Source organism: Salvia miltiorrhiza, chromosome 1 (genome assembly GCF_028751815.1).
Source record: "Salvia miltiorrhiza cultivar Shanhuang (shh) chromosome 1, IMPLAD_Smil_shh, whole genome shotgun sequence".
Taxonomy (NCBI): Eukaryota; Viridiplantae; Streptophyta; class Magnoliopsida; order Lamiales; family Lamiaceae; genus Salvia; species Salvia miltiorrhiza.
Genome location: NC_080387.1, coordinates 54,357,283 through 54,382,607, shown reverse-complemented (window position 1 = coordinate 54,382,607; position 25,325 = coordinate 54,357,283). Strand labels below are relative to the sequence as shown.

At 38.0% G+C, this 25,325-nt stretch overlaps 4 protein-coding genes and 1 long non-coding RNA gene across 11 annotated transcripts; 2 read left to right on the top strand and 3 right to left on the bottom strand.

Moving 5' to 3' along the window:
* Window positions 1-833: 833 nt before the first annotated feature.
* LOC130994602 (cytochrome P450 71AU50-like) lies at window positions 834-6,540 on the bottom strand. Its single transcript, XM_057919657.1, has 3 exons — window positions 6,315-6,540; window positions 2,432-3,138; window positions 834-1,604 (listed from the first exon to the last, which is right to left on the bottom strand). The coding sequence occupies exons 1-3, from the start codon at window positions 6,487-6,489 to the stop codon at window positions 993-995; spliced, it is 1,494 nt and encodes a 497-aa protein (XP_057775640.1). The 5' UTR covers window positions 6,490-6,540; the 3' UTR covers window positions 834-992.
* On the top strand, window positions 3,936-5,847 carry LOC130994492 (receptor-like protein kinase ANXUR2). Of its 7 annotated transcripts, XR_009091784.1 has the most exons (7): window positions 3,937-4,284; window positions 4,397-4,459; window positions 4,663-4,777; window positions 4,860-4,982; window positions 5,051-5,195; window positions 5,297-5,391; window positions 5,581-5,847. XR_009091784.1 is itself a non-coding variant. In XM_057919541.1 (5 exons), the coding sequence occupies exons 1-4, from the start codon at window positions 4,197-4,199 to the stop codon at window positions 5,144-5,146; spliced, it is 420 nt and encodes a 139-aa protein (XP_057775524.1). In that variant the 5' UTR covers window positions 3,939-4,196; the 3' UTR covers window positions 5,147-5,195; window positions 5,581-5,847. The 7 variants fall into 7 exon arrangements, 2 of the variants coding, with proteins under 2 accessions (XP_057775524.1, XP_057775520.1); XR_009091782.1 differs by having other exon boundaries at window positions 3,936-4,284; window positions 4,397-4,777; XR_009091783.1 differs by having other exon boundaries at window positions 3,938-4,459.
* A 4,717-nt stretch (window positions 6,541-11,257) lies between the features above and the next one.
* Window positions 11,258-13,037, bottom strand: LOC130993970 (cytochrome P450 71AU50-like). The gene is made up of 2 exons (XM_057919010.1): window positions 12,095-13,037; window positions 11,258-12,025 (listed from the first exon to the last, which is right to left on the bottom strand). Exons 1-2 carry the CDS (start codon window positions 12,971-12,973, stop codon window positions 11,414-11,416), a joined length of 1,491 nt encoding a protein of 496 aa, XP_057774993.1. The 5' UTR covers window positions 12,974-13,037; the 3' UTR covers window positions 11,258-11,413.
* Window positions 13,038-14,392: 1,355 nt separating this feature from the next.
* LOC130993975 (cytochrome P450 71AU50-like) lies at window positions 14,393-16,835 on the bottom strand. Its single transcript, XM_057919017.1, has 2 exons — window positions 15,685-16,835; window positions 14,393-15,196 (listed from the first exon to the last, which is right to left on the bottom strand). The coding sequence occupies exons 1-2, from the start codon at window positions 16,555-16,557 to the stop codon at window positions 14,585-14,587; spliced, it is 1,485 nt and encodes a 494-aa protein (XP_057775000.1). The 5' UTR covers window positions 16,558-16,835; the 3' UTR covers window positions 14,393-14,584.
* A 4,285-nt stretch (window positions 16,836-21,120) lies between these two features.
* On the top strand, window positions 21,121-21,880 carry LOC130994709 (uncharacterized). The gene is made up of 2 exons (XR_009091890.1): window positions 21,121-21,340; window positions 21,424-21,880. It is a non-coding gene; the product is annotated as an uncharacterized LOC130994709 (long non-coding RNA).
* The last annotated feature ends 3,445 nt before the right edge of the window (window positions 21,881-25,325 follow it).

Sequence of the window (25,325 nt, the reverse complement as noted above, 5' to 3'; positions counted from 1 at the left end):
CCTTTTTGGGCTGTCCCAATAATAAAGACACATTTCCAAAAAAGGAAATAATTAGGGCATAAGATACACTAATTAATTACACCTTAATTATGGTATAAATAAGAGACAAAAAAACCCTAATCTTATTTTTGCCAAATTTCGTCATCTCCGCCTCTCTCACTCTCTCGTCTCTCTCTCTCAATCCAGCTTCTCCGGCGAGCCTCCGACCACCCCTCGCCTCTCCGACCACTGACGGGGGCAGAGGGCCGAGACCTAGCCCTAGCCCCGCCGAACAGCGCGGTGCCCCTCCCCCTCTCTTCTCATTCTCCGCCGCCGCCTGCTTCTCCTTCTCTAGCCGACGGCGGCTATGGGGCCGCGCCGCGACCGCCTTCCTTCTTCCCCTCGCATATCTCTCTGTCCGACTCCTCTCTCTTCCCCTCTCGGTTCTCCCTCGACCTCTGTGTTTGCCGCCGCTGCCTTCTCCGACCAAACAGCTACCACCCATTCTCTTCTCTTCTCCGACAGATCTGGTTCTAGTGGCTAGGGTTTGCAGGGCGACAGAGCTGGGGGCTAGGGGCTAGGGTTTGCAAGCGTTCGATTTTGGGCAAGAACCCCTCCGCCTTGGTTTTGGAATCCTCCATTATCGCCGCCATCTCCTCGCCCCAATTCTGCCACCGCCTCCCTCCATTATCGGAGCAGATGAGAGAGAGAGAGAGAGTTGGGGTTTAATAAAGACATTAATGAAATTACAAAAAATTTAAAATTCAACTAAAACATTAAATAGAAATAAATAAATACACTAAATTAAAACTAATTAATTAATCAACTACACTAATAGTGGTGAGCCACAACACTTTAACAACTAATCTACCTTTCCTTAATCTCCGTGCCCAAAAGACCTATATCTTTATTAATGGGACGGATGGAGTACATTAGAAATGGGAAATCTTTGAGTTTGCAGTGATTAGCGATCTCCACAACATGAAAATAAAAAAGAAAATTCCAAGTTTTATTCAAACGCTTAACCTATAAATTGGTATAGCCGTGAGATGCTTAGCCTTGGAAGTGACCAAAGCAAATTTCTCAGACATGTCCAATTCAGCGGCCACCATTCCATCGGGGAGCTCCCAATCAAAGCAATGAACCAATTGCGCCACCATGAGCTGAACCACGGTCAACCCCAATTGCAAGCCGGGGCAGCCCCTTCTACCCGACCCGAATGGTATGAGCTGAAAATCTCGACCCCTGAGATCCACGTTGCTTCCCAGAAATCTTTGGGGAGCAAATCTCTCGGGGTCGATCCAGGCATCGGGATCCCTCCCGATGGCCCAGACATTCACAAGAACTCGAGCTTTGCTTGGAATGTGGAAGCCGTCGACCTCACAGTCTTCCATGGCCTGGTGGACGAGCAAGGGGCCGACGGGGTGGAGCCTCATGGATTCTTTGATCACACAATCAAGATATTTTAGGTTGGAGAGATGAGATTCATCCACCATTTGGTTTGGCCCCACGATTTCTTCTAGATCTTTCTGGAGTTTCTTCATTTCTGTTGGATGCCTGATTAGTTCGGACAGTGTCCATTCCACAGCTGCTGAGGAAGTGTCTATTCCTGCAATCAGCATATCCTATATACCACAACATTTCATACGGGAAATTAAAGTTTTCTAGTTCAGAATTCATATGATAGTGGCAGACGTCAAAAAAAGCTATACTATCATCTAAATTTTCCAGAGTTATTTCAACTTTTTGACTTCTTTGACTTCCTCTGTTTCTCATCGTGCCTTGAGCTGCAAGAGGTTATGTCCCCCTATTAAGTGTCTTATTAAGATATCAAATTTGTTCATAAATAAGTGTCTCATTTCAGATGTCGTGGTAAAATGATGTGTAACTTTCTATCAATAACAAACTCTTTACCTTTTTAAAATTTTCATGCAATAATTAAGTATAAAAAAAGAAAGAAAAGTATCCACTTCCTTGATATATGTGTGTTTAAACGTGTCACATTTTAGAAAATGGAGGGAGAGGGAGTATGACATTTTATAAGAGAGAGCGATCAAATTCGATCCACAATTTCCCCCCTCTCCAGCTAAAACAAAAAGGGTTAATTGTCGAATAATATAACATAATCATTCACCAAAATTGCCATTCCAACATGTATATAGTAACTTTTAAAACACTGTAATGATACTATAATCTTTCAATTTTTATTTTTTTGCAACTATAACGTTCTCAATTTTTTAATGACTAAAATAGGACAAAAATATATTCATATTATGAGTGAAATACGTGAACTTTACATTTCATACAATTTTGGAAATATTATATTTAAAAAAAATTAAAAGAATGTGATGTAATTGCAATTTATGTTATAAAATTGATATTGTGATTGCCAATTTAGACAAATATTGTGTTAAATCTAAGAGGTAGTTGGAAAGAGGTTAAATGAAATTACCAGCAACACGGCCTTGACATGCCGGCGGTCGAACTCAAATCCGGCGTCGCCGGAGTCGTGAATCGCCATAATGGTATCGACGAAATCGAGGCTCCTCTCCTCCTTCCGCCCATGATCGTCGATGATCCTCTCAAGAAACGCATCGAAGATAACGCTCAGTTTCTTCAGACGCCGCGCCGAGCCCTGAAGATCCATCCACCTCAACGACGGGAAGTAGTCGCCGAGATTGAACGCCGCGCCCTCCGCCACCGCCTCCGTCATCACCTCCTTAAACCTCGCGCCGTCCAATTCCCACTCCACAAACCTGCCCCCAAACACCATCAAGCTGATCAAATCAGCACTCACCGACGCGATCCTCACGCCCATATCCACCGCCTCACGCGCCGCCGCCGCCTCCCTCAGCGCGCTTACAAAGATCCCCAGCTCCGCCTTCCTCATCGGCTCGAACTGGGCGATCTTGAGGGAGCTGAGGAGCTCGAGCGTGCAGAGCTTGCGCATGTTGCGCCAGTAGGGGCCGTAGCGGCCGAAGACGATGTTGCGCTGCTCGTAGCCGAGGTGGTAGGCGGCCTCGTGGTGGGGGCGGTCGGCGAAGATGAGGTCGTGTGTCTTTAAGAAGAGCTCGGCGGCGGAGGGGGAGGAGACGATGATGGTTGGGATGGAGCCGAAGCGCGTGTACATGATCGGGCCGTGCTTGCGGGCTAGGCGCACTACAAGAATATAAGGGTTTTAGCCACACATAATTTGTGACACATAATTATGTGTGGCAATATACCCACACATAATTAAATATGTGTAGGTAAATTCATTAGACAGTTTTAAATAGTTAATGACATTTAATTATGTGTAGGTAAAAATATTTAGTCACATTTATTTTTTTATTTTTTATTTTCCGTTTAACTCTTAATATATTTAATGCTGACGTGGAAGTTTTAGCCACACATAATTATGTGTGGCAAAATACCTACACATAATTGAATATGTGTAGGTAAATTCAGTATACGATTTTAAATAGTTTAAGACATTTTATTATGTGTGGGTAAAAAGATTTAGTCACATTTTTTTTTGTTTCTCTTAATATATTTGGCAAACAAGTTTCTCAATCAGAATTAAAATTAATTTTGCAAATATGAAACTTAGAAAATAAATATGAATTTAATATCAATATTATGTTCTTTCTTTCGTGTTTTTACACTCATGAAAAATTATTAATTATACTCTTTCCATGAATAATTGGTTAAAAATTAAAATATGCTATATTAATAACAATTCTACTTTTTTCATGGAAGTTATATACTATAATTAACAAATATACAAATACGATATTAATTTGTTGCCAAAAAATGCAATTATATAAAACCCCTTTAAAATTAAAACAAATGTTTACCCACAAATATTTAGTTACAATTTTTTTTTATTTGTTTGGTTGTCTCTTAAAGCATTTTATGCTGACGTGGCAATTAATAAAGATTATTTCATAGTTAATATATGCGTGACATTTTTTACTAGTAATTCACGCCTTCTCCACTATGCCCACCTAATTCCATAATTCCATTATCTTCGCGCGTGTTTCCTCAGGGCGCCCCACAAAAAAAATTCATTTCACCGCCATGTGCTAAAATCCCTCCACAAATCGGCAGTTACTTAATCTCAATTCCCACTATCTTAAACTGATATTCCTCTCCAACAGGCAAGCTTCGGTAGACTTCCCAACATCAAATTCCACAAACTCAGATTACCAAAACTTCACACAACTCTCAATTCAGCGATGGTAGCTGCGAGTGCAACCCCAATCAAGGGCGCCGGAGGCAGGCAAGGCGGCGACAGGAAGAAATCAAATATCGAAATCCGTCAAGGTGACGCTCCAATTTCGGGTTGTGCGCTTCGCCAGTTTTCTCAATTCATAACTTTGAATTTTCTCTTCACTTTCGATGAGATTTTATTATTTTGTTTCCATGGAACCACCAGTTGAAACAATTCTGTGACGAGAGCCTAAATTCTCTTAAAATTTTCAGCTGGAAATATCCAAAGGTTCTTTTTTGACCTTTTTCTTACTGCTTATTCAATGAATCTACATCTGGATTGTTGACTTGTTCAAGATGCTAAGTTTTATATGTTTAGATTTGTGTTCTGTATTACATGTTGCAAAACTAAATGGAGGTTCTATAAATATTTGAACACTAGCTGTCTCAAAATTTCAATTTTTAAATATTGAAGAAAAGTTTCTGATTTAGAGATAGCTTGCCATTCGTGACTGGGAAGGGTGGACTCAGGTGTGTTTTTAAGGGAGTTTTCAGAGCTCGGTTAATTCATTTCCTAGCCTACTTGCACGAGGAAATAGATTTTCAGGTTAGTTTCTTTGCATTTGGGTGTGTTCTTACTTGCACTTTTGCATCATTAGGCTTATGTATTTTGGTATCTGCAATGCTAGGCTATCTTCAGGGACTTCAAATCGTCGATCTTTCTTCTAGATGAGCAGTGGAACGCTAAGCTCACAGACTATGGATTAGCCTGGTTGGGTCCTCCTGAAGGACGAACATACATCTCAACCATGGTATGATGCAGCAAGTTTGCTTCTTCAATACATGATCTCCAAAACTTATTGTTTGATGAAATGCATAGGTGGTTGGAAGTATGGGGCATGCCACGCCTGAACGCATCAGACCTCTTTTTGAGCTTACAATTGACCAACCTGCTCTAGATATGCAGAGCTCTTGAGCTTGCAATTGTCAAACCTGCTCTAGATATGCCAGAGTTATTATGGAAGGTACTTCACTTTCTACTTCTTTTTCATTTTTTTTAATTTGATTTTAGTAATATTATTGTTAATTGTTTGATTAATGTTTTCTTGATTGTGGTGGATTTTAGTAGTAGAAGGGGGCTGATGTTCTGCGGCTCTTTCTCACCATGGAGTCAATTATCTCTTTCTTCCCTCATATCCTTCATTTAGGATTCAAGCTCAAGTTATCCACTTATACTCACTCTTGTTTCTTCTAGCTTGAGAATTGATTCTTTCAATAACTGAAATCAATTGATTAAACTAACAATTGGATCAATTATAATTTTTAAGTCATTTTAACTTTGTTATTTGTACCTTAAAATATGTTGAATTGTGTATGTTGACTAATATCTTGTTTCTTTTATCTTGGCAGGAGTCATTGAAAAAGTTGTCGCGATGGTTAACCAATGTTCAACTCTTCCAATGTACAACGGAGTTGCTTTTTGATCAAGAGCTTGAAGAAAAATTATGAGTCCTAGATTAATTGCGAGTTGTAGATTAAGTGCTTAGTAATTTAGACATTTAAAATTATATGTAGTTAGTAATTTCAGACTTGTACTTTGATTTTGTTAAATATTTTTTTATGTAAATGTTCTGTGTGATATTCTTGTTATATTTAATATGTTGAGTATTTGATTTTTGATTTTTGATTTTTTTATTATAATTATAATTGACTAATAAAAGGTTATAATATTTGAAAATAGTAATATTTTTTCTAAAATTCAATTACTAAAAAAATATTTTTCTCCACACATATAAATATACCTTTAGTGACATATATATGTAGGCAAATATTTGATGATTTACCCACACATAAAATTTGCCACGTGTAAATGCCATGTCATTTCCACATCATCGCTGCAGTATATCATAAACATCTTTTCTCACACATAAAATGTATTATTCGTGACATATATATGTGTAGGTAAATGTTTGGTGATTTACCCACACATATACATATGTGTGGATAAAACCCTTTCTTTACAAAGTTTTACCCACACATGTTGACATTTGACTTATGTGTGGGCAAAAATAAACAGTGACACATAAATATACTTTTAACCACACATCCATGTGTGGCTAAAACCCTTAATTTCTTGTAGTGGCGGTGGAGATCTTGGTGAGGATTGCTGCTGAGTAGGTGGAAATGGCCGATGATTGGAAGGCCTTTGGGGCCGGGAGGGAGCTTCTTCTTCTTGTTTGAGAGGTTCCGCCATTGATGAAGGAGGTAGAGGAATAATGGGATCGCTGCTGCTACTGCCGCCGCCCAAATCCAAGCCATTTTCAATCCAAAAACTATGATTTTTCTCAAGGTGTGTGTGTGTGAATCCAATCCAAATCAATTGATGATTGGTACGTGTTTGTTGAAATGCACAAGTGAGGATTATTTTAACTTCCCACATTGAGAGGTTTTTATTTTTTTTAATACAATTTTTGTATGTGGATTGGGCCGACCATAAATTGAGTAAAATATATTGATTAGTAGCTCTGTAGGGCACCAATCCATCTCCAATGCATTGTGTCTTAACTCTTAAGACACATGTCTCTCCGATGCATTGGATCTTAGAGTGTAGGTCTTAAATCCTTATTTTCACAAAATTCATATTTCTACATTTTTATTTTTAAATTCCAAATTTCATTAAAATTAAAATTCAACATTACAATAATTAAACTAAAATTAATTTAAACTAAAGAAAAAAAAAACTACATAAATTAAAATCTTACTCTAGATAAGTTTACGACGCTTGAGCACTTCTTGGACCATGTGGTTGTGCAATGTCTTTTGTGCATCCGTCATGTGCGTAATATCCGTGCTGAGGGGCTCATATCGAGCTCCTCCCTTTTCAACTCGGCTTGCTTGTTTCTGGCTTCGGCGATTTGCCCTGTTTGGAGAGTATGCTCCTTCATGCTTTCGGCGACCTTCTCAAGGACGTCGGAGTACGCCGAGTTTCCCGAAGACTCTTCTCCCTTCTTCCCCTTGCCCTTGTCTCGCTTTGCCGCTTTTTGGCCTTGGGGCCTCGTCGTGATACTCGGCTCCGAAGAAGTGGTGGTTGCTTGGCCATCGGAGCCCTTCGACTTCTACGCGAAGTGGACATCCTCAGCTTGCGACATGAATCTTTCACACTCGCGCAGGATTTTCAAGCTTTCATGTAGGAGAATTGCTTCTTGAAATTCGCCTCGAATATCGTCTGGGCTTGTTGGGTGATTTGGTCGTCGCTTATACCGCTGCCCCAATTGTCCTTGCAAGTGTTGTAGAAGACCTCGAAATATTTCGTGTCCTTTTGGACACGTGCGAAGTGGGATTTGAGATGATCCGGCTTACGCGTCGGCACTCCCGACAGTTTGAGCGCGTTGAACTTCTCCGCGATTGCTCCCCAATATTGGAGCAACTTTTGGGAGGTTTCCAACATAGGATTGTGGGTAACCTCCGCCCACAAGATTGCCACAAGTGGGCGCAGGTTCCCTTGGCTTTCGGCTTCTCCGCCTCCGGCACTTCTTGAACGTTGGTGGGCGTTGGAAGATTTCCCGTAGCCAAGACATGGGAGCCTTACAAAAATGGAGCAAACCCCATCATTGAGACATTAGGAGAAAGTGTCGAACCTCTGCATTGTTGCTCGAGGTATTCGTCGAACTCGCGATCCATTGCAAGAAATTTTTTGAAGGGAGAATTGTAGTTGAGATAATAAAAAAAGTAGTGAATTTGAGATTGGGGAAGTATGGTATTTAATATTTATAGAAGGGAAAGAAAAGAAAAAAAATTAAAAATCAAACTAGCCGTTTGAATTTAGAAACGGTCGATTTTTTTCTAAAAAAAGCAAAAAAATCAAACGGTAAATTTTTTTTTAAAAAAAATCAAATTTTACAATTTCATTTTTTTAATATGGCGCGTCCGCAGGACGTGCCAAACACCTCCCCCCATCGCCCCCGTTCCTGCCTTCGCCACGGCTTCGAATCACACCGGGTCTCCAGTGAGGCCGCCTGCCCTTCGACGCGGATCGACACGGCTTTCGCCACACGCGTTGGAGATGCTCTCATGGTGGCTGACTAATCAATCTAACATTTGATTAATTGGGAATTATCAGTATTTTTTTTTTGGTATTGATTTGAATTTGAATTTAGTTACCATATAAAGAAAGTGCTCAAATTTCGCGAAACAATCCAAAAAAAAAATACTACTCAAATTTCGCGGAACGGAAGGTAATAAAAGTGGGAGTGTTATTTTTTCGGTACTCCCACATCTCGTGAAACATGATCACTATTTCTTTTTAGATTGTCTCATGTAATTTGATCATTTTTTTATATGGTAATATTTTTTCTCTTTATTCACTTTTTACAATTACACTAAACATTAATTTCTTAAAAATTCAGTGCAAAAAAAGATAATGATCAAGTTTTTTTTGTGGGAGGGAGAGAGTATATTCTTATCATCTTAACATTAACATTGGAGATGAGTTATTGACTTTGGGTACTGGAGATTGCCGAGCTTTTGGACGAGAGTTTTATTAGCAAACATTGTTGATTTTACTTATTTCATATTTTCGCGCTCAATTAGTTAGCGAATCTTATTTTATTTCTTAATTATTCATGTTTACGAATTTTTACCCCTTTCGTGTTTATAATTAATAGCATGAATAGTTAATTTTTTTGATTTAATAAGAATAATAAAATATTAGTCCAAAATCTGAAAGATTTAATTATTTGTTTAATTAATTTAATTGAATTTTGATTTATTCTTTGAATAGAGAGTTTTAATATGATTTTCTTAAGCTTGATCACCTTCAATTAATTTATATTAGTGTCAATTACTTCTCTCAATCAGTAATTGTTGGAATTAGGCTAATTAGTGACGAAGCTATCGTACCGATAATAAAGAATAAATTGATAGACGAAGTATTACTTGTGTATCTTGGATAATTTGGCTAAATTTGATTCCTTTATCTTAATGTTATTGGAACATTAAATTTAGATTTGGCGTTTCCTACTAGGTTGTGTTTTAATAAGAAAAATAGTTAATTTAATTAAGCGTCTCTTGCTAACTATCGATAAAGTATGTGAGAATTGGGGTATGTCCGTTGCATTTACAGTATTTTATAACTGGTTGGTCCATGAGAATTAATTTATCTTTGCGTTGATGATCAGTACTGACTAATGTGGTTTATTAGAGCCGATAATGTTTTATTCTTAATTAATATCTTGTTTGCTATTTTAATTAGTTGATTTATTATTTTTCTTAGTTTATAATCAAACTCTCAAATTTAAAGCATGGTGGCTACACCAAATTCATACTTTAGGAAATTTAGTGCATTAACTCTGTGGTTCGACTCTGTTTATTGCTATACTCATTTGATTCTTAATTGATAGGATTGTAGGAATCATTTGGTGGTAAATGACGAGCTTCACCAATTATTATAAGTGTGATATATTTGAGGAAGATGTTTTTTTACTAAAATATCAATTTATGTTTAATAAAATGTATTAGAATTGTAATATATGATTTGTTGTTTGATAAGATGAATTATTATTAAGTATACATAAAATTTTAATGTCTAAAATGTTTTCGATGTGAGTAGTAGTTTAATCTAATAATGAAATAAAATATATTATCGTTAGTGTATTTCCCAGAGACAGAGCTAGTGTTTCGGATTATTTATTTCTATTCAATGCAGCTGCTGACTTTGAGCTCCTTACCTTCCCATATTTAATAAAGTTTGAAATTTTAATCCATTTCATAGCTTATAAATAGCAAATGAGATCCTCTGTCCCAAAATATAGTGTGTACCACGTGTACCACTCTTCATTTCTTTATATTTATAAATTATTTTTTATTTCATTTTAATTTATTATGCTTTTATATATTATAAAGATAATTAACAAGGGTTCACTCATCCATTTAGGGTTTATAATAATTTTTTTATATTTGAATTAATAATAGCCGCTCGCAAAAGCCGCCGGGATAAAAACCCGGCGGCTTTTGCTAGCGGCTATTTTTTACTGGCGGATAATGTATACATTAGGTTCAGAATTTTTTTTGGTTTCCAAATATACTTAAAGTACAATTTTTTACATCCTCGTATTACTGTTTTATTATACACAAACTTACCTTCATTATTTTCAAACTTAGGGCATTATACGTCAATCATCTTACAATAATTGCACATTTATCTGATTTTGTGCATTTTTAACTACCTATCTTACACATTTTCTTACACAATTGTACTTGTGTAAGAAAAGTGTAAGAACTTTTACAAAAAACCAAGCAAGCCATCACCATCAAGTGTACTTTTCGGTCTTTGACTTTCAAAGTGGGTAGTTTTGTAAGATGTTTTATTGATGTGGGTAGATTTAATTCCCACCCCATATACTCATGTACATATAGGTGCCATGCAACTACATGCATTTTAAATTAAAGTCTTTCAAGGTAAATAAAACAAACAAACAATCAAGCACAACTCATTTGTTAAAACATTTCTCCTTTAATTATTAGGATGGATATTTGAATCACCCCAACAAAAAAATGAAGAATTATTATTGATCATCTTAATTAAATTTTTTTGCTACCTATGAGATTCGAACTCAGGACAATGAATTATTCCAACAAGGTGATGAATTAACCGTAGATCTTGATGATCCAAGGGCTGAAAATGGTTCCTATTTTATAGTCTAACTTTGATTTTTATTTTAGTCTTCTCCTATATATATATATATATATATATATATTAAGAATTACTCCCTCCGTCCCAATTCAATAGGCCAGAAGGGTCGGGCACGAATGTTAAGAAACAAATAATTTATAGGAGAGAAAAAATAACTTTTTTTGAGGATATATTTGTCCAAAAAGTAGGAGAAATAAATAAAGAAGAGATAACTAGCTATGTGTGAGGTACAATGACATTTGGTGTAAATAATGAGTTATGTGAAGATATTTATTATATGTTGATTTTCCATTTTAGGAAGTGACCTATTGAATTATGACGTCCAAATAAAGAAATATGACCTATTGAATTGAGATGGAGGAAGTACGATTTACTAAATTCTAATTAAGTTAATTAACAATAAATTCTAATTGTAGATTACTATATACCATTATTCATATATATATCCATGCATCAACCGATGCCACTAACAAGGGTTTTCTACATGTAATATACATAAGACAACATTAAAAGAAAAAATACATGAAATGAGAAACATTCTTGTACTTTTAGTCAAACGTGCAACTTATAAACCGGTATAGCCATTAAATGGTTAGCCCTTGAGGTGACTAAACCAAAATGCTCAGACATGTCCAGATCAGCGGCCACCATTCCATCAGGGAGCTCCCAATTAAAGCAATGAACCAACTGCGCCAACATCAATCGAACCACGGTCAGCCCTAAATGCAACCCGGGGCAACTTCTTCTACCCGATCCAAACGGTATGAACTGAAAATCTCGACCCCGAAAATCAAAATTGCCACCTAAAAATCTGCCAGGGTCAAATCTCTCAGGGTCGGTCCAAGCTTCGGGATCCCTCCCGATGGCCCATGTGTTCACGAGAATTCTTGCTTTGTTCGGAATATGGAACCCACTGACCTCGCAGTCTTCCCTAGCCTCGTGGATGAGCAACGTGCCCACCGGGTGGAGCCTCATGGATTCTTTGATCACACAATCAAGGTATTTTAGTTTTGACAAATGAGATTCATCCACCATTTGGTTTGGCCCCACAACTTCTTCTAGATCTTTCTGGAGTTTCTTCATTTCTTCTGGATGCTTGATTAGGTCAGACAGCGCCCATTCCACTGCTGCTGCTGACGTGTCCACTCCAGCCAGCAGCATATCCTGCGCCATGCACGGACCAGAATTAGTGAAATTCCAACTTGAAACTTTTGATCAACAAATCAAATTTACCAGCAAGATAGACTTGACATTGCGGCGATCGAGGTTGAACCCGTCCTCCGCCTCGCCGGAGTCGAGAACCGACAGCATCGTATCCACGAAATCGTGACTCCTCTCCTTCCTCTCAACATGATCGTCGATGATCTTCTCGAGAAATGCGTCGAAGATCACGCTCAGTTTCTTCAGCCGCCGCACTGATCCCCAGAGATCCAGCCACCTGAGATACGGGAAATAGTCGCCGAGATTGAACGCCGCCGACTCCACCATCGTCTCCACCATCACCTCCTTAAACCCCCTCTCGTCGAAATCCCTCTCCGCGAACTTCCTCCCAAACACCATCAAGCACGTCATGTCAGCATTGGTCGACATGATCTTAGCGCTCATATCCACCACCTCACGCGCCGCCGCCGCCTCCCTCAGCGAGCTCACCAGGATCGCGAGCTCCGCTCTCCTCATCGGCTCGAACTGGCCGACCTTGAGGGCGCTGAGGAGCTCGAGCGTGCAGAGCTTGCGCATGCTGCGCCAGTAGGGCCCGTAGCGGCCGAAGACGATGTTGCGCTGCTCGTAGCCCATGTGGTAGGCGGCCTCGCTGTGGGGGCGGCTCGCGAAGCTGAGGTCGTGGGTCTTTAAGAAGAGCTCGGCGGCGGAGGGGGAGGAGACGATGATGGTCGGGATGGAGCCGAAGCGCGTGTACATGATCGGGCCGTATTTGCGGGCTAGACGGTGAAGATCGTGGTAAGGATTCTTGCTTAGTAAGTGGAAATGGCCGATGATCGGTAGGCCTTTTGGGCCGGGAGGGAGTTTCTTCTTGTTTGAGGGGTTCCGCCATTGATGAAGGAGGTAGAGGAATAACGAGATCGCTGCGATCGCCGTCGTCCAAATCCACGCCATTTATATATGTCGGAAGTTTACGCTTTAATTTGCTTAAGTGGGAAACCTTAAATAAGCGCAATTTTTACAACTACTGTTCGGTTCTGCCTAATTATTATCTTTACGGAGTAATTAAATATTCTCTAGGGAACTAAGGGTCCGAGTATTATTCCTTGGGATATAGATTAGTGTGATGCGACCTAATACGAAAAAAAATATATGAATATTTCACAACTAATTAAGAAACTTCGTGATTATAATTAAATTACTATTATTTTTCATCTTAGCAATAGTAAAATAAATATTTTATTAATTCACTCACAAAAATTTACTTATTGCAAAAATTTAATTAATTGTATACGGAGTAGTAAATTACTTGTAAACTCGTTCGAGTTTAATTTATCAAATATTTGTTTTGCTGTTGGATGATCCTACATGTGCATGCATGTTCATAGGATTGGCAAATGCAGCAGGTTTGAGAAAGAAAAAAAAAATTACAAGAAAGTATGTGTTCATATCTTTTGTAAAACGAGAGATTATGATACGAATCTCCAAATTTAAAGTAATTAAATAAAAAATACTACATCAGTTGCCGATTCGCGTGGCTTGGCAATTCAGATCCTAGATTGTTTTATCACATCTCCATTGCATTAATGGATGACATGTGATGATATTACTATTATATAGTGGCTTGATGATTAATACTAACTTACAATTATATTAGTAGTGACTAATTAAATTTACTCACACTCGTATTACCTTGATGCAGGCCAGTAATATGCAGCTTAAGTAACTAATTATTAAAATGTGCTCACACCTGTATCACCTAACCTCATCTTTTATTAAAAATGACTAATTAAATATGGTCGCATTGTTAGGCTACATCTGATTCCCGATCCGTTCGGCACTTCGGCTAATTAAAGTAACTAAATATGGTGACATTATTAATTCGGTGTTACAGGATAATCCTCTTTGGGTGAGAAACCTCGACCCATTGTTATGTAGTTTTCTTAACAAAATTTTATCCGGCCGCTTTCAAAAGAAAAAAATGTGTATATAATTATGAATTTATCAACCTTGCTAATCAATTATTAACTAATAAAATTGAATTAAATGCTAAAAGTTTAGTACAGTAAATTCTAGTTAATAAGTACAAAAATAAAATAACACAAGAAATTGATATGGAAGGGGAAAAAAATGGTACACAATGGGTCACCAAAATGTAGACACTGAATCTCAAGTAATATTGCTTTCACTATTAACAAAATTGTCCATAATTTTAGTGATATCAAGAAATGCGTCACAAATTTTGTAAATTTTTTGTGTAATAAAATTTAGTGACATTCATATGTATTGTATTCTTTTGCTACATATAATTAATGTGCTCCCACTTGTATTACCTTAATTATATCTTTTATTAGAAGATTCAATACAGCCGTGTTCCGCGGCTTCCGCCAAAAAAATAATTATTTTTAGAGCTAACAGTGGATAATATCCATGTTCCTATCGCAAAGTACAAAATTAAGTATCCCAAATTGAACAAATCTACAATGATTTTGTAGTTCGGAATAATGTTTGGTCTCGATCCATTGTAAAAATCATTATCCGAAATAGAGAATCTAGGTCTAGAACTCAAAGACGCAACCTGTAAATTGGAATAGCCATGAGATGCTTATCCCTAGAAGTGACCAGACCAAACTGCTCAGACATGTCCAAATCAGCCGGCGCCGTTCCATGAGGAAGCTCCCAGTCAAAGCAATGAACCAATTGGGCTACCATCAAACTAACAGTGGTTAGCCCCAATTGCAACCCGGGGCAGCCCCTTCTACCCGACCCGAACGGTATGAGCTGAAAGTCTCGACCCCGGAGATCCACATGGCTCTCGAGAAATCTCTCAGGGGCAAATCTCTCGGGGTCGGTCCAAGCATCGGGATCCCTCCCGATGGCCCACGTGTTCACCAGAACTCTTGCTTGGTTCGGAATGTGGAACCCGGCGACCTCGCAGTCTTCCCTGGCCTGGTGGATGAGCAACGGGCCCACCGGGTGAAGCCTCATGGATTCCTTGATCACGCAATCAAGGTATTTGAGGCTGGAGAGATGAGACTCTTCCACCATTTGGTTTGGCCCCACAATTTCTTCTACTTCTTTTTGGAGTTTCTTCATTACTTTTGGATGTCTAATTAATTCAGACAAGGCCCATTCCGCTGCTGCCGCTGAAGTGTCTATCCCAGCTAGCAACATATCCTGTGCCACAACATATATGGAATAAGAGTCAAGGATTACTTTGTGAAAATAGTTGAAAATTGAGGAGACAATTATAACTAACGCAATATATATATATATATATATATATATATATATATTTAAAAATTATGAGGTTCAGTTAATCTGTTAATAAAAACAAGAATCAGGAATGAAAACAGTCTTAATCCATACATTCACCACCTCTTATTCCCTGTATCACCTCACCTCATTGGATTTTAAAATGAATTATGCATTAGTGACTTTTGTTTCCACCTAAGCATCAAAACCATGTATAATCCATCTAATAATTCGGCGACGTCATTCATTATGTCATGGCCGAATTATGTACTGTATAAATTAAACTGTTTTAAAATTTTGGGATTTAAAAATGAATATGTGAATTAAAGGATATTTTTCTAAAAATACGCTGGACACACAAATGGATTAAATTTTTGACATTTGACTAACTTAAGCCGTCGGAATATTACCAGTAAGACGGACTTGACATGGCGGCGGTCAAAGTCGAATCCGGCTTCGCCGGAGTCAAGAATGGCCATGATCGTATCCACGAAATCGTGACTCCTCTCCTTCTTGACGACGTGATCATCAATGATTCTCTCAAGAAACTTATCGAAAATACCACTCAGCTTCCTGAGCCGGCGCGCCGAGCCCTGAAGGTCCAGCCACCTAAGATACGGGAAATAGTCGCCGAGATTGAACGCCGCCGCCTCCGCCATCGTCTCCGCCATCACCTCCTTAAACCCCCTCTCGTCGAAATCCCTCTCCGCGAACTTCCTCCCGAACACCATCAGGCACGTCATATCAGCGTTGTTCGACATAATCCTAGCGCTCAGATCCACCGCCTCACGCGCCGCCGCCGCCTCCCTCAGCGAGCTCACCAAGATCCCGAGCTCCGCCTTCCTCATCGGCTCGAACTGGGCGATCTTGAGGGAGCTGAGGAGCTCGAGCGTGCAGAGCTTGCGCATGTTGCGCCAGTAGGGGCCGTAGCGGCCGAAGACGATGTTGCGCTGCTCGTAGCCGAGGTAGTAGGCGGCCTCGTGGTGGGGGCGGTCGGCGAAGATGAGGTCGTGGGTCTTTAAGAAGAGCTCGGCGGCGGAGGGGGAGGAGACGATGATGGTTGGGATGGAGCCGAAGCGCGTGTACATGATCGGGCCGTGCTTGCGGGCTAGGCGGTGGAGATCTTGGTGAGGATTCTTGCCTAGTAGGTGGAAATGGCCGATAATGGGAAGCCCTTTTGGGCCGGGAGGGAGTTTCTTCTTGCTTGAGAGGTTCCGCCATTGATGAAGCAGGTAGAGGAATGATGTGATCGCTGCTATTGCCGCCGCCAAAATCCAAGCCATTTTGGTTTGAGTAGCCGAAGAAAATGTTGAATTCTTGCAATGTTGAATCAGAGAAAGTTAGGATCTATATAGAAATATTTGTTTGGACATCGTATGTACTCAGCTGAACTCCATCGTACGACTTTAGACTTTTTAATATCGGCCAACCTGTCTGATTAAATGCCCAAGTGGATGGCGGCATAGAAATGCGTGACCATTTGTTTGGAATGACTTTCACTCTAACACGCTTTATGTCCCATCTCGTGTTCCAACTTTTCATCAATTTAGTATATATAATTATTTTTTACTCCCTCCGTCCCAATAAATGTGGCCACTTTGGTTTTCGGCACGGAGATTAAGGAGTTGTAGATTAGTATTTTAAGTGTGTGGGTAAAGTAGGAGAGAGAATGTAATAAAGTGATAAAGTAGAAGAGAGAATGTGATAAAGTAGGAGAGAGAATGTGATAAAGTAGGAGAGAGAATGTAATAAAGTGATAAAGTAGGAGAGATAATGTGATAAAGTAAGAGATTGAATGTGATAAATATTTCCATTTTGGGAAAGTGGCCACTTTTAATGGGACAAACCAAAATGGAAAGGTGGCCACATTTATTGGGACGGAGGGAGTAGTAAAAATTTAAAGTGTCCACTTCCTTATTTTTTTTGTAAAAATGTCCTATCTTATTATATAAAATATTCTATGCCCTATTCTTTAAGTACCCTTTGATTTGATAGGTTTGTTTGATTTTTTGTGAAAGTCTTACACATTTGACCGATTTGACAGCTATCAATCATAAAAGTCAACGATTTGACAGCTATCAGTCAAGAGTACATATGACCGGTGGGTGGCTAGATCATGTGTTCGGCCGGGCGAACACATGTTTTCACCGGCCGGACACATGATTTTATAGGTCGGACACATGTCTGACCGATAAAATCATGTGTCCGGCCGTTAAAATCATGTGTCCGGCCGGTGAAAACATGTGTCTGGCCGGGCGGACACATAATTTCACCGGCCGGACACATGATCCGACCGATAAAATCATGTGTCCGGCCGGACACATGATCTAGCCACCCACCGATCATATGTACTCTTGACTGATAGCTGTCAAATCGTTGACTTTTATGACCGATAGCTGTCAAATAGGTCAAATGTGTAAGACTTTCACAAAAAACCAAGCAAACCTGTCAACATCAAAGGGTAAATTAGGCACTTCACATATTTAGGGCATAGAATGCTTTCTATGATAAGAGAGAGCATTTTTCAAAAAACACATAAGGGATGGGGCATATTTGCCCATTAACACATTATTTTTTGTCATTTAATTTCACTTTTATTATCCAATACTCCCTCCGTCCACCAAAGATATGTCACTTTACTTTCGGCACAGGTTTAATAAAATGTGAGTGAAGTTGATAGTGGAGTAAGAGTCCCACTTTAAATGTGAGTGGAATGGTGTGGACCCTACTACTAAAAATGGATGTGACATATTTTTTGTGGACAGACGAAAAAAGAAATTGTGGCATATCTTTGGTGGACGGAGGGTGTAATAGGTTGATAAGTGATGGTATATATATTTTAAAAATTTTAATTATTTAAAATAAAAATTAAACATAGTTCATACTCCCTCGGTCCCTGAAATAAGTTCATCTTTTTTTCTTTTTGGGACGTCTCCCAAATAAGTTCATATTCTTTCTTTCGATTTTTGGACAACTACTTCACCACTAATAATACTTTATTTATTCTTACTTTTCACTTTTTCACCACTCCCAATACTAATTATAACACTTTTTTACCTTTTCACTAGCTATTTTCAATACTAATTACTCCCTCCGTCCCGGCTTTTGGTATCCAGTTGAGAACGACACAGGTTTTAATAAAGTGATTGATGTGTTGTGAGTGGAATAAGGGTCCCACATTTTATGTGAGAGTTAAAATAATTAAAGTGGAGTAAGGGCTCCACTTACTTTTACCAAAAATAGAAATGAATACTAAAATGTGGGACGACCCAAAAAGGAAAGTTGGATACTAAAAGCTGGGACGGATGGAGTATAACACATTTTTCTCCACTATCAATACACTTTACCACTTTTCTTTAAAACTTGTGTCGTCCTCAAAGAGAAACTTATTTCAGAGACGGAGGAAGTAGTATTAGTAATTAATTTTATTTTTATAAAAAATTAAAATAATACGTAGATATAAACATGAGATACAGTGATACACATAAAATTATCGGACACTGGATCTCATCTCCTATGGCTTGATATTTATGTTTTGAAAATTAACTACTTAATAAAAATAAAATAAGTAATATAATGAACAGTGAAATAAGAGAGAACATTAATTCTATTTTAGACCCTCTTAATTAATAATTTAAAATACCAAATACATGGATAATTCCAAATTATTAATGATCTAAACTTATTAAACCTACTAAATATGTACGGAAATGTATATACTAATAGTGATGTAGACGATTTTGCTAGAACTATAAAGGGATAATATGTAATATAATTAAGTAACTCTATTGTACAAGAAGACCTTTCTTTGATGAAATGCAATTCCTTTTACCTCTCAAAAAAAAATATAGCTTGTAGTGATTAGGTAAAATTGTATTAAAATAATATTAAATATTACTCCCACAGAAATTAAGAATAAGGGTATGGACCACTTATTTAATGTGTGTAGAAAAAGTAGCTAGGAACTACATATTTTCACTGTCCACCAAAAGTATGTCACAATTGTTATTTTGGGCGTTCGCAAAGAGTATGTCAATTTCCTTTTTAGGATATGATCTCACATCTTTTCCTTATTATTCATCCTTACAAGTACCTTTTATTTACAAAAAATTCACCTCTTATTCAATTTTAATCACTCATTTTAAATAATAGCTAGTGGGACCATTTTTCCACTATATAAAAATCACCAACCATTTTATTAATTAATCTCATGCCTAATCAAATTGTCAGACTCTTGGCAGACGGAGGGAGTATTATTTTTGAAAAGTGTCATTATAAATGGAACAAATTAAAAAGAAAAGTGTGCCAAGATAAATGGGACGAAGTGAGTATGAGCTCAAAATATTACTCACTCTGAATGTGTGGTGGAGTGGAGGACACAAATTTTAATATAAAAATTGAAATATGTGATTTTAATGTTAAAGAATAGTATTAGTAAATAGTGAATATTTTATAAATATAAAATGTGGAATGGAGTTTAAAGTATAAAGGAGATTTTTAAAAAGATAAAACACACCGTTTTTGTGGACAAAACAAGTAATATGAATCTTGCTCGGAGGTGATGCAATATGGATTGTTGAATGATTGACTTTGTCATTGGATTCTCTTCGTAAGTCGGCATCATTGAATTTAATATTATGGAATGAATTTTGTATACACATTAATTTGTTTGTTAGCTTAGAGCAAATTAATATGATTGGCATGCTTAATAAAATCATGAAGTGGGAAGATTCGCAATTCAACTTAATGGTTTGCATGATTTAAATTATGATAGAATCCTTTTGGCTTGGGAAATTTTGAGAAATGACATTTAAAAGCTGAATTTATCCATTTACGAAAGAAAAATATATAGCAGTAAAGATGCCCCTCGTGTTTTTTTCTTTTTCTTTTTTCCTCCCTATTAAATAATGATTATAAAATGAAGTTTCATTCACAGATTATTTTTCTGTGGTCTTCTATTGGAGGCTGTTCAAAGATTGGTCAAGTACACTAATATCGGGCAATATGCATACATAAAATATATACAATAAAACTATACAGTTACATTTGTGGCCACCCACAAACTAGTATAATAAGAAAATTTTTCACTTATTTAAATTATTTTTTAAAATAAAAATAAGATTTAGTTATATTATTATATTCTCTAGATTGTACTTATTTTTTTAAATTTTTTTACTTTTTTATTTTTTATTTATTTTTTAATAAAAATAAAAAAATTACCAAAAATTGACAAAAAAAATAACTACAATATAGAGAATATGATAAAATAACTAAATCTTATTTTTATTTAAAAAAATAAATTAAATTATTTTCTATTTAGTGGGTTGGCCACAATGTGACTGTTTAGCCTTACTCTAAAATATATTTTTCGATGTACGCCAAGATTGGTCTACTAGATTGGTCAAGTAGACCAATATATTAATGGCTTAAAGCATCTCCAATTAAAAGTTGCTTAAGGGGGTGCTTAAATGGTGATCCCCACCTTAGCACCCCTTTTCCAATGTGAAGGTGTTTAGGGAGGTTTTTAAATTCTCATTTCCATTAATTTAATCTTATTTCTACACTTCTATTTTAAAATTCTAATATTTTTTAATATTATATTAATTAAAATAAAATATACTATAAACTTTAAATTAAAAACATTACAATAATTAAAAATTAGGTAATTTTTTTTTAAAAAATAGTAGAATTTTAAAATTAAAAAAATTAAAAATTAAAATCAAAATAAAAAACAATGGGATGCCTTTCAAAATAAGTCCAGTCACAATTGAGATGTCTTTCAAAATAATGGGTGCGATGTCAAAATAAAAAGCACCCTACCCCACCTTTAACCCCTCCTCCCCTCGGGCCGCCCATTTCCTCCCCCTTTCTTCCCCTTTCACTTTCTTTTCTTCTCCCACCCCACCGCCTCCTTAAATGGCGCGTCAACCCCACACAACGCCCCAAAACCTCCCCAAGCACCGGTGTTCAGAATCCACCCGAGGGCGTACCGCCGCGGTGCGTCCCAAAATTCGGCTCGACCCGGTGCTTAAATGGATGCGTTGTGGATGTTCCCCAAAATTTCAAGTACACTATTTTTTTTGTATAAAATTAATGATTAAACCAGAAAAAATTGTGCCATAATGCAGAGCTTGTGCATGTTGTGCCAGTTAGTCGTCACAGGGCGCATTCCTGGGCCGTACGTGAGACGCGTCATCGACAAGTAGTGGGGCCTGTTCGAAAAAATGATATCATGCCTCTACAGCACCACCTCGGTCCAGGTCGAAGACAACATGACTAGGATTAGAAGCGAGCCAAAGAGCACGACAGAAATCTTGGTGAGGATTTTTACCCAAGAGATGGATATGACCGATTATCGAGAGCCCTTTCAGCCACGTTGCTACTAATACCGCTAGTAATCAAATTCAGGTTATTTTTTTTCTATGAGCTTATAAGTTCTTGGATCTTATTTTTTCAAACACTTTAAAAAATCATATTATAAATTATTTTAAAGAATTTATAATTTCAGCCAAACACCCTCTTAACTGTCGACGCTACATTAGTTAAAGCAGGAGCGAGTTTGTTGTAGTTATCTCTAATTCTACTCAACGGTGCACATTATATTAATTGCTATATCATCTTCAGTTTATTATTCTTTTGAGCTACGCATATTCACACACACAAATCCTTATGGGATCTCAGAACTCTTGATTTGTTGGCGCGCTGGAGAGAAGCATCTTATCAATTAATTTTTGAAAAGGTGTGTATTCTATGAAGAAATGAACAACTTTTAGAGGAACCGAGAGAATATTTATTATCAAAAAGTGAAAACAAGTTAATTAAAAAAATAAAACTTGTAAAGGTACTTACATATTATATGAAATTAATAAGCAACCCTTACAATTAATTATTAATTAAAAAATGCATAATTACATAATGGAACAAATCATTATGGGCCTTGAGTTCTAGTTTGGGCATGTGTGTGTGTTGACCTAGTGGTAGGAGGTTACTGTTCAAGACCTGAGATCCTGGGTTCGAATTTTTCATTACGCGGTCTTTAAATTTTCTTTATTTTCTTATGTAAATCTCATATATTTGTAGAATTGAGATTAGATCTCATTCATGTAAATCCCTTAATCTAACGATCTATAATTAATCCACTTTTTACGAACTCTTACCTATAATCACGCTTATTGTCACGACCGGGCTTAATTAAGGATAATTAAGCTGGGAAAACCATGACCGAGGAAGGGAAAATTAAGAAGCGAGTTTAGAAAGGGGCGCATAAAAAGGATACTCAAAGAACTTGAATACGCGTGAAAATATTCCTTAAAAGGAAAAAGGCATCGTTAGAGGCTTGACTAAAACATTATCAGTGTTTGCAGCGGAAAGCATAATTGAGATACATGTATGAAGACATATATCCTTTCTGAGCCTACTTTAAGTTCGACAAAAGCTCCACTCAGCAACACTTCATCGCCCCTCACAGCTCAACCTGCACAATCATAAACATACGAAGGGCTAAGTACAAGAGTACTTAGTGGGCAGTTGGCAAAACTAAAGCATAAACTTAACATCATCAACAATTAACAACATCGCATAAGAGGCATGAGTTTCTTTCAGATCCTTTGTTTACTGAACATTTCCAAAACCATGAATATCATGAGCGCCATCTTCATCATTAACAATCATAAACAAGCATCGTGTCGTGGAGAAGGCCTTCCACAACGAACACGGGCATCACGCCGTGAGGGGGGGCCTCCCCCAGCGGACACGGCATCGTACTATTGAGGGAGGCCTCCCCCAATAGACGCTAGCATCGTACCGTCGAGGGTAGTTTTTCCCAACGGACGCTGAAACACTGGCATACTGGCATCGCGCCGCGAGGGAGGCCTCCCTCAGCGGACACGGGCATCGCGCCGTGAGGAAGGCCCTCCTCAGCGGACACGGCATCGTACTGTTGAGGGAGGCCTCCCCCAACAGACGCAAGCATCAATCACAGGCATGAACTTATTAGCATAAAACATTCAAGCGTAACAAAGCGTAATTCACATGAGGCGTAAATAAGCGTAACAGCATAACGTAAATCATTTAGCGTGAAGCATCACAAAGCTTAACTCATTTAGGCATAATAAAGCATAAGACTTGCATAGTTCTTTAATAGCATTTTACTTTACGCGTAAGAAATTGCCCACCTGATAGCAAGGTTTTGCTAAGGTACTGTGACTCCTTGAGTAGTTCTTACTCTCGCGCTTGACCTTAATCACGAGAATGTAAAATAAGACATTGGCTCGAGGAAAATTCTCAATTAATGAGAAAGCGTAATTGTAACTATGCATGAATCTCGTATGCATGAACTAATCTTTTCGAACGATACTCGGGGAATTCTACTATTAATCCTCGTTAATAGATTTAACTAATTTTCGTCTAACGCGGTCGAATAAAGCTGTGATTCTTCCTTTCCCATCGGAATATTCTAATTGTAAAATAAATCTCGCCTTTGTACTCGATTGAAATAAAGGACTAACTCGGCTTTAATCGAGGTGTGACCTCGTTGAAAATTGTCGAGCTTTTCGATAGAAACATAATTACTAACGTAACCTCAAATAATTAATAGGCTCAAAAGAGAGTAGCCAATTAATTAAACAAGTGGCTTTAATGAAATAAACAATGACAACTCGCTTTAAAGACTGAAATCCAAAAACAATAATTAATAAACTGAGCGGCTCATTTACTGAATAAGAATCGGCCCACTAACTGATAAATAATTGGGCTCCATCCAAACAGATACTGTAATGCTTAACTAAAGAAGTAACTTTAGCCCAAGTGATAATGGTAATTAATGTGGGCTGGAAAGAATTAATCTTAGCCCAAAAGGCAATTTAATCGGCCCAAATGATGAATTAAACTGGCCCAACGAAATAATAATGGGATTAGAATAATAGCCCATCATAAAATATGCATCAGCCCAATTCCTTAAATAAATCAAGCCCAATAGAATTAATGAGAAGGGCCAATTAAATAAAAGACTGGCCCAATTCGAATTTAAATATGAAAGCCCAAGCAATTAAAATTGGAAGCCCAATCTAAAAAAAAACAAGCTCAAAATTCGGCCCAAACTTAAATAAAAGAAAGCCCAAATCTTAAAATAAAATCAAGCCCACTCTCTCTCTCTTCTCATAACTCTCGGCCCTGTTCTCTTTCTCTCTATCTGTTGGAGCCGCTCGCCCCAAAGCCGATCTCTCTCTCGGCCAAGTTCTGGTCGGCTGGGCCGGCCGTTCAGTTGTCATCTGCTCCGGTCAGTTTCGACCGGTGACGCGTCAAATCCCGGCATCCCAGAGCCCAACATCGAGCCCTGATTCTCAAGGAATCATCGCTGCTGCTGCTGCTGCTGCTACCCTTTCGCCCGGAATCCGGCGACTCAGTCGGCGCCGGTTGCACCCGCCTCTCTCTCTCCCCGTCTCTATCGTGAAGGGGATCGAAAGCCCTAATCTCTCCTGAAGTTTCAAACTCAGTTTTTCTCTCACGAAATCCGACCGATCTTTCCCCTCTCAACTCCGGTTGGTTTCTCCTTTTTTCGGTCGACGTCGTTGTTGTTCTGATGCGGGCGAGAAGACAAGTGTTCGCCGCCTTTCCTCTCCGTTCCGGCAGTCGGGGTTCGCCGTTTTCTTGGGCAGCCGGCCCTTCCCAAAGCTAAGTGACTCCTTTAACTCGATTCAATCGATTCACTCGATTCAAAAACATGAACTGGACAAGGTGCAATATCTTCTTTGCTTTGCATATACTCAAATTATACTCGTTTAAAACTATATATAAACTGTCACTTGCTCATGAAAACGTAGTTGGGGTGCTTACTAAGTTCAAGATGTTTATTCCTCGTCTATTCTCGTGAAACTACTCATGATCATGCTTGGTATGAATGCGTACTGGGATGGATATTTGAGATTGTGGATTAACTCAAATGTTTGAACTGATTGCTTGCTGTTGGAGGTTGAACGTATTGTACAATAACTGAAATGAATTGAAGGTGCTATTGCTTACACGAATGAAGGAAACTTTGGCAGAAATGGTA